The sequence below is a fragment of the Octopus bimaculoides genome, chromosome 3, assembly GCF_001194135.2.
Source record: "Octopus bimaculoides isolate UCB-OBI-ISO-001 chromosome 3, ASM119413v2, whole genome shotgun sequence".
NCBI lineage: Eukaryota > Metazoa > Mollusca > Cephalopoda > Octopoda > Octopodidae > Octopus > Octopus bimaculoides.
The window spans coordinates 147,001,955-147,010,892 of NC_068983.1; the positions used below are offsets into that span (position 1 = coordinate 147,001,955).

Here is an 8,938-nt window from a genome sequence, read left to right on the forward strand (position 1 = left end):
ACCGAACGCGAGGGAATGCAACTCTCGAAGTTAGCCTCCTAAAAACAGACTTAACGGTAAATCATGATTTCGTAATAATTGCAGTAATATGCACGTTTTACTCATCAGTACACGTATGGTCAAGACACATAAAAATAAACAAAACTCAACATACCAGACGAACACTCCATGTATTCAGCATAGTACATAGAAAATTGTGTCTTGACCATACGTGTACTGATGAGTAAAACGTGCATATTACTGCAATTATTACGAAATCATGATTTACCGTTAAGTCTGTTTTTAGGAGGCTAACTTCGAGAGTTGCATTCCCTCGCGTTCGGTAAAAATGCGTTTATTATGGTAGTTTGACTTTTAGAGTCCCTCCTGGCATGAGGCATTTATGTATAGTAATGCCCTTAATATAAATAAATATATTTATATGCACATGAATCTTACTAGAAAGTAAGAAATATAAGATGTAGGATTTTAACATTCAGACTGACAGAGCAATAAAAGCTAGAAGGCCTAATTTTGTAGACAAAGACAATAGAATGTGTCAAGTATTTGACTGTACAATTCCAAATAGTGAGAAAGTCATTATGAAAGATATCGGGAAAATAACAACATACCAGGTACTAGCCATTGAGTTATGAAGGCTATGAAAAATGTGTGTGTAAAATGTATCCCTGTAATTATTAGTGTATTAGGAACTATTCCTAAAGATTAGAACAAATGGATAGAGGAAATAAGCATAAAACCTAGTTTTGTGCAACTCCAGAAAGCACTATTATTAGGGACAGCTAGGAAACTTAGGAAGGTTCTAAGGCATCTAAAGATACTTGTTGTAGCCTGATATTAAGAATGTTTTTCAGCAGTCTAATCAGATGTGTGCAAATGGAATAATAATAATAAAAAAAAAAGTGAGTGGACAGTGAGCAGAAGGGGGAAGTTTCATAAGAATGTGAGGAGAGATGGTTTAGCCTGGATAGGAGTGACTGTAATAATTGAAGGTGAAAGAGACAGGAGTGGCTCAGGAGTTGGTTATGTTAGATATGTGAGGACATTGGGAGTGAGAGAGAGTGAAATAAGAGTCAAAGACGGAGTATAACAGAGGAGAGAAGGCTTGGCAGGGGAAGATAATAAGGAATGGAACTGGCTCTGGGGTGGGGGAGAAAATAGGAAGGTAATGAAAGGGAAGCGGTGTAGTATGTCCCTATTCTGTTCCTAGGTGATTATAGAAGTCAAATAATACCAGAGATAAAGAAGTGATGAGTGTTAGGGATTGAGGTGTAGGGGAAAATCTTGATGAGGTAGTGAGAATGGAAGTGGGGTTGAAATCCTGCATATACAAGCATTCACCAAGGTGGTTTTAGGATATTAGTTCTGTCATTGTGGATGGGTCTTTCCCAGCACAGTAAGGTGCCAGATATCTCAGTCCTCTGTCATCTCCATAAGACTCAGCATCTTGAGATGGGCCTCCAATACTTCATCCCATGTCTTCCTAGGTCTACCGCTTCCAAAAGTTCCATTCACTTCAAGTGATTGGCATTTCTTAATGCAGCTGCCCTTGTCTGCATGCATCACATGACCAAATCAGTGCAGTTTCTCTCTTGCATACTACACCTAATTCCTCTTATACCTAACTTTTCTTTCAATACACTAAATCTCAGTTTTACTTGTACAGTGATGTTGCATGGCCAATAGAGCATACTAGCTCCATTCCTCTGAAGTCTTCATGTGTCCTCTGCGTGTAAGGCCCACATCTCACTACCATGCAGTATTACTGCTTGTACAGAAGCATCATACAATCTTACACTCAGAGAGAGAGAGAAATCTTTGGTTACTAACAGAAGTAAAAGCTCTTGAATTTTCTCCATTCTATTCTTATTCTAGAAATTATACTTTTGGAACATCCTCTTCCACTGCTAATTAGTTCACCTGGAGAACAGAAATTATCTACAACCTTAAGAGAGCTTCTGGAACATTTGAGAAAACCAATTTCCCATGTATCTGTATTCTTTATGGCTTCTGTACATCTTCCACACAAAAATATCTATTTTCTCCATTAACCCTCCAGTGATTCCATTGCACTTCTTGTGTGTCCATAGCCTGCACTTGGTTCATTGAATGGAATTCCTGCCTACATCTCCTTACATATCTAGCAGAGTAATTTACCTGAGGTGGGTAGGGTTTTGTCTATTTTCTTGCTCACTAAAATCATGGTCCTTTTCTAGTTCTGTCACAGAATCTGCTATGAAAGCAAAATCATCAGTATCTCATGGGAAATCAGTCTTGAATTCTTCTGTTATGGCCTGGAGGATAATGATGAATGGAATGGGGGTACTGAGAACTGAGCTTTGGGAACACCTACCTATACACTAAATTCTTCACTGTATTCAAGGCTAACGCTTACATAGCTAACAGCACTTCTGTACATGGCCTGTACCACTTTTACAAGGCATTCATCTATCCCTAGATTCCTTAGAGGCCACCATATCAATGAGTGAGGTACTCTGTTGAAGGCTTTCTTGAGGTCAACAAATGCCAAGTACAACAGTTTATTCTTAGCTGACTATGAAAATAGCATCAGTAGTGCTTCTCCTTGGCACAAAACCAAACTACATTTCATCTAGTCTAATTCTGTTCCTAATTAATTAGGCTATAACTCTCTCCATAACTTTCATCACCAGATCCAGCAATTTGATGTCTCTATAATTACTTTTGGGGTATTTATCTCCCTTACCCTTGAGAGCAGCTGACTATCATGCTGCTATACCAGTAATTGTAGATGACATTTTCCCGAATAACGAGTGACTAGACCATATCATACTCTACTAGATATTTTAAGCATCTCAGTAGTAACACCTAATGAACCAGAGGCTTTTTCTGTCTTCAAATCCTTAATTGCCTATCATAGTGCAGTCAACTAGGATAACTGGTCCCTCTGTTGGGTCTCATAGTGAAAACTCTCTCTCATTCATCATCATCATTGTCGTCAGTTCTGCTGTGGTGGATGGGTTTTCTTGAGTTCAGCAAAGTGCCAGATATTTCAGTCCTTTGTCATCTCCTTCATAAGTCTCAGAGATTGACCTTCAGTTCTTCATCCTATGTCTTCCTGAGCCTCCCTCTTCCACAAGTTCCATTCACTTTTAATGATTGGCACCTCTTTATGCAACTGTCCACATCTATACACATCAAGTGACCAAACCAGTGGTCTTACAGCCTTCTCTCTTGCACACTTGTAAATATGACCAGCATGCAAAAAGACTTTGATGTCAAACAGAATAATGAAGTTTAGGGAGTGGCAATGTATGTGAGTTAGTGTGTGTGTGTGTGTGTGTGTGTGGTACATGAAGATGAGGTTAAAACAAACAGGGTGTATTAGGCTTATACTCAGGGAGAATTAGAAGTCTTCTATGTTTCAAGCCTATGCTCTTCTATGCAAAGACTACATGAGGTGAAAAAAAAAAATGGAGAAAGAAAAGAATAAGTATGTCTCAATTAGCAGTCTTCGCATACTGAAAATATATGATACATGATGTGTGTGTGTATATATATATATATATATATATATATATACATATTGTATTTCTGATTTCATTTGCAAACAAACATTTATATATTTTGGATGATAAAAAGAAAAAGAAAACTTACTACTATAGTATGAATAGTCATCCTGAATATACCATGAAAATGTGTAGTAAGTGAAAATCTTATAGTTGCAGATTCCAACTTGAAAGTCACAGTCAAAGGGACCTGCAGCAATATAGAAAAATAACACATAAATGAAAGTTTATGCACCATAATTTGAAGAACTGAATTTTGGGGATTTCAAAACAGATAAATTTCTATGAAAGTTTCTTTTGCTTGTACTGAAATATTTTAAACAAAATATATAACATTTTGTGAAAGGAGAAAAGGAATGGTTCTCCTTATACTTCCAATTCAATTTTATAATGTCTCTGTGTGGATATTTTAAAAAAATGGTAATAAAAGGTAAGTCTTTTTTTATGTTTAACATACTGAAATTTAAATTTTTGAATGTCAATTAATAAAAATTTGAATATCAGTTAATAAAATTAAGTAAAAGCTACACAGATGTGTTGGTGGGTAGACAATTTTAGCCTAGTCAGGAAGAGAAGGATGTGGCCATAATATTTGCAGTCCTTCTCAGGTAAGTAGGATTAAATTCTTAACATTCATTGAGTTTGAGCATCTCCAAGTCAAAGCTTGCAGAATAATGCAGGCAAGGAGAAAATTCTCAAAGGTTTGTGCTCTGGTGAAGATAGCTGGGTAAAGTATTAATTCTGGAACCTGAGCAGTAGTTGATACAGTAGAAAAGGAGAGAGAGATGTGTTGGATGAGGTAGGTAAACAAATAATTCAGAGTAACACATCCAATCCAATCTATGGTACTGAGTTCAAACTCTCTATGGTTTCATAAGCCATTTATCCATCTAGGATCAAGAAATAAGTACCAGTAATATCCTAGATTAAAATTAATTGACAATATCCTTTTCACCTTAAAAAGAGTATATTAGTCTGCAAAAAAAGGGTAGCTAGAGTACAAATGACTTTTCTGTTGGGATCCCAGTCTATTTCAATTTTGATTGTTGCTGTTTCATTTTTCTGACCCTGATATCTTTGTTAAGAAGAAGAATATGGTCCTAGCAACTTTCATGACTGCCCCACTTTAGGTACCATGCCTACTTAAGGAAGAAAACAGGGGAATGTTTTGTTCCTACAGTTTACATGATTAAAGCTTGCAATTTATGATGTTATCCTGGATATTTAATTCACTATAGCTAGTTACATTGAAAGCCAGATATCTGGGAATCCCACAATCCATTGGATTATTGAGGTCCTCACTTAAAAATTTCCATTACATGGATATTTTGAGTGAGACAACCTGATGAAGCCTAAATCACATACAGGAGGATTTGAGCTGAATACTAAATGGTTGAGTCTCTTCATATGCAGGTTTTCAATATTTTCAACTATTTTGCTATCACTGTGTAACTGAATATAGAAGATTGACCAGTGTCTATATGTGGACTAATATGGTAATCAATGAATGAGTATAATACTCCAGGGAAGGGAGTAGTATTTTGAAGATACTACATCCATACTGTTAAGTGAAAATAACTGCTTCTTGCTGAATTAGGAAAAACTTTAGGCTCTTTAAGATACTTTGAGAATATTAAATTTCTAAGACTTTCATGTTGAAGACATAAACATTTATACCAAATTTGGTTTGTAAAGTGAGATTCTGCTTTTGCTGAAGGAATAAAAGTTATGAGATGTGCTAAGTGTTTTTCTAAGTTGGGGAAAAAAATCAATTTAAAAAATCCTAAATTTATCTTGGATTAGGGGCAATAAACACTACAGATGCTCAGAAAACAGATTCCATCACACTCCAGGGGGAGAAACTAGAAGTAGTTGATAGCTTCCACTACCTAGGGGATCAAGTTAGTAGTGGGAGTGGATGCTCAGAATAAGAATAACTTGGGCAAAGTTTAGAAAGCTTCTACCCCAACTTGTGACAAAGGGCTTCTCACTCAGAGTGAAAGGTAGATTGTTCAATGCATGTGTGCAAACTGCCATGCTTCAGGGCAGTGAAACATAGACCATGATGGCGGAGGACATGCGTAGGCTCGAAAGAAATGAAGCTAGCATGATCCACTGGATGTATAATGTCAGTGTGCACACACGACAGAGTGTAAGCACACTGAGAGAAATGTTGGACTTAAGAAGCATAGGATGTGGCATGCAAGAGAGACGTTTGTGCTGGTATGGTCATATACTACGGATGGATGAGGAGAGATGTGTGAAGAAGTGCCACTCCCAAACAGTTGAAGGAATCTGGGGTAGAGGTAGACCCAGGAAGACATGGGATGAGGTGGACAGACATGACCTTCGAACATTGGGCCTCACAGAGGCAATGATGAAAGACCGAGACCCCTGGAGATATACTGTGACTGCGAAGACCCAGCAAATAAAGTGAGTTTACGGCTGCATCCTACACCAGTTTTGCATAACCAGCCCCAGCCCATTCAAAAGTACCTAGGATCATAGGGCGACCTGCTGTGCTTGAGGAGGCCTATTGAGCCAAGTACATCAACATCAAAATGAAAATCAAATGGAAATTGTAGCTGTGATACCCATGCTGGTGGCACATAAAAAGCACCACCCAAACGTGGCCGATGCTAGCACTGCCTTGACTGGCTTCCATGCTGGTGGCACGTAAAAAGCACCAATGGATCGTGGCTGTTGCCAGCTACCTCTGGCCCCTGTGCCGGCGGCACATTAAAAGCACCCACTACACTTACGGAGTGGTTGGCATTAAGAAGGGCATCTAGCTGTAGAAACAATGCCAGATCAGACTGGAGCCTAGTGCAGCCTCCTGGCCTCCCAGACTCCGGTCGAACCGTCCAACCCAATGTAGCATGGAAAACGGATGTCAAACGATGATGATGATGATGATGATGATGATGATGATGATGATGATGATTAGCTCTCTGAGAATTGTTCATACTTAGAGATAGTTACAGATTTTAGGGCAGACAATGTAATTATGCAGTGATATAATGTCCTCATTTTACTTGTTATATAGTCTTAATGTTTCAGCCATTGTTTCTCTGACCTTCTTCAAGTACCTGTCATATTTAGTAATATTCTTGAAATTTCAAACTGAAGACTTTATCAAATACATGGGGGTTGATTATTCACATTCCATTGTCAATAGGGTTTCTCATGCTAGTTATTTTCCTGCATGTAATGTTACTTGCTTGTTTCACTTCTAAAGTACTACATTATTGCTTTACACTTAACCTGTAGGAAAATTAGGTCATGGAAATAAGAAATTTTAAGCATAACTTTTCTTTTATAGTTATAAGCTTTAATGCTCCTCCTTAATCAAATATAATACTCAACTCTATGATAGGCCTACTAAAGAGATTATCAAAGACCAGCATATGTGCTGATTCTTTCTGTTATATCGTACCTTCCAGTGTCATTTCTGTCAATTATCTTAGCTTTTCTCTAAACAAATGATCAATTACATATTCTGTTCCTCTATGCATTATAGCTTTTTGGTGTTCATCTAGTCTTATTTTTCAGGAAATTTATATATGCTACAGCCACTGCATGGCATGAAATACATAAAATTATTGGTCATGATCTCTTCTAATGGAAGCTTTGTTCTGGAGGGATGTCCTTAAAGGGTAGGTCTGCTTTTGAATGCCATTCTGATCTTATACGAAATACATTAATGAAATTTCTTTTTCTGGCCTTATCAGGGGGAAGTGAAAGTACTGCTGAGCTATATGAACTCAATAAGACCTTCAATGAACTTACCTTCCTGGATGTGCAATTGATTTGCGCAATATGAATTCATGATATCTATATATTGCAAGCCCAAATATACTGGATAATTCTTGAACTATGATTCTTTTCATGTTTATAGTGATCAAAGCTCATCCAGTTGTCCAGTAGTCATCCAGCCACATACCACATGATTCAATCAAAATTAGAAAGACTCTTCAGAGTAACAACTATTTTGTAAGTATAACTTCAATTTCCAAAAGTTGAGATACAAGGACTGAGAATCATCATCGTCATCATCATCGTTTAACGTCCGCTTTCCATGCTAGCATGGGTTGGACGATTTGACTGAGGACTGGTGAAACCGGATGGCAGCACCAGGCTCCAGTCTGATTTGGCAGAGTTTCTACAGCTGGATGCCCTTCCTAACGCCAACCACTCAGAGAGTGTAGTGGGTGCTTTTACGTGTCACCCGCACGAAAACGGCCACGCTCGAAATGGTGTCTTTTATGTGCCACCCGCACAAGCCAGTCCAGGGGCACTGGCAACGATCTCGCTACAACAAGCTTCTTTCAGTTTCTACCAAATTCCATTCACAAGGCATTGAATGTTAGTAAAAAACTACCATGTCTGTCTACTAAACATTAAAAGCATATCAAGAAAAGAAAAAAATTTCAGATGATCTGTGGTTCATATAACATAAGGATAGCATTCAAAAGCAGGCTTACTTTTTGGGGACATCTGTCCAGTACAAAGGCGCCACTAGGAGGGATTGTCACATAAAACAAATTTGTAATGGAAATCTAATTGTGTTTGTAGGTTTAATGTTCTTTCTTAATTAGTGGTATATAATATTCTTCCTTCTGCTTGGACTACTGATGTAGTTATCAAAGCTAAGCATATACACTGATTCCTTCCATCAACTTATGTTCCACGTTCCTTATCTATTATCTTGACTTTGTTCCACAACAGTTGGTAACTTAACTTTTCCCAGCTGTAATGATCAATTATGCTTGATATTTTTATCTTCTCATATATTTCAGCTTTACAACATTTTCTTATAGTGGACAGCTAGTATCAATTTTATATTCATGGACTAGGATAAACATAGTTATTTGGTAAGTATAAGGGACAAATAAATGTCTCATATATGTAGTAGTTTAGCCAGCAGATATGCATTCAAGGCCAGTCAAACAATATTCGGTTTAAGTGGAACAAGTGACATCACAAGCAGAACAGCTAATATGAAAATGTCTCTGGTATGGTTAGAGAATGAGAACAATTGATCTCTCTGGACTGAATAAAAGGTTTGGTTTGAAATTCCAAGAAGGGTACCATATATGATAGACACCCATAGACAGTCACAGAGTGCAACAACTGAAACATTGTGACTATTACAAGTAAAGTAAAGATACTAGTCTGGACATATCAGTTTATAAATAATTCCTCATCTCAGAAATTCAGGATAAAAAGATATTTTGATATATCAAAATTTATTTCCTTTCTATTGATGAAAATATCATCAAAATGTTAATTCAAAAATGATTTATTACTGAGCGGGGAGAATGATGAAATTAACTGATTAGGCTAGTGCAATGCTACTTCATTCATATCTACTCAGTGATCAAGTCAAT

The 8,938-nt window shown here is 37.3% G+C and overlaps 2 protein-coding genes across 2 annotated transcripts in view; both read right to left on the bottom strand.

Moving 5' to 3' along the window:
• Nucleotides 1–8,938, bottom strand: part of LOC106875508 (serine protease 48) — a 466,125-nt gene that overhangs the window by 82,358 nt on the left and 374,829 nt on the right. The window lies entirely within an intron of this gene.
• The window catches only part of LOC106884077 (MAM and LDL-receptor class A domain-containing protein 1), a 79,006-nt gene that overhangs the window by 19,449 nt on the left and 50,619 nt on the right, over nucleotides 1–8,938 (bottom strand). Inside the window, exon 12 of the mRNA XM_014935296.2 lies at nucleotides 3,637–3,738. Coding sequence (XP_014790782.2) covers nucleotides 3,637–3,738 — 102 coding nt within the window. The remainder of the gene's footprint in view (nucleotides 1–3,636; nucleotides 3,739–8,938) is intronic.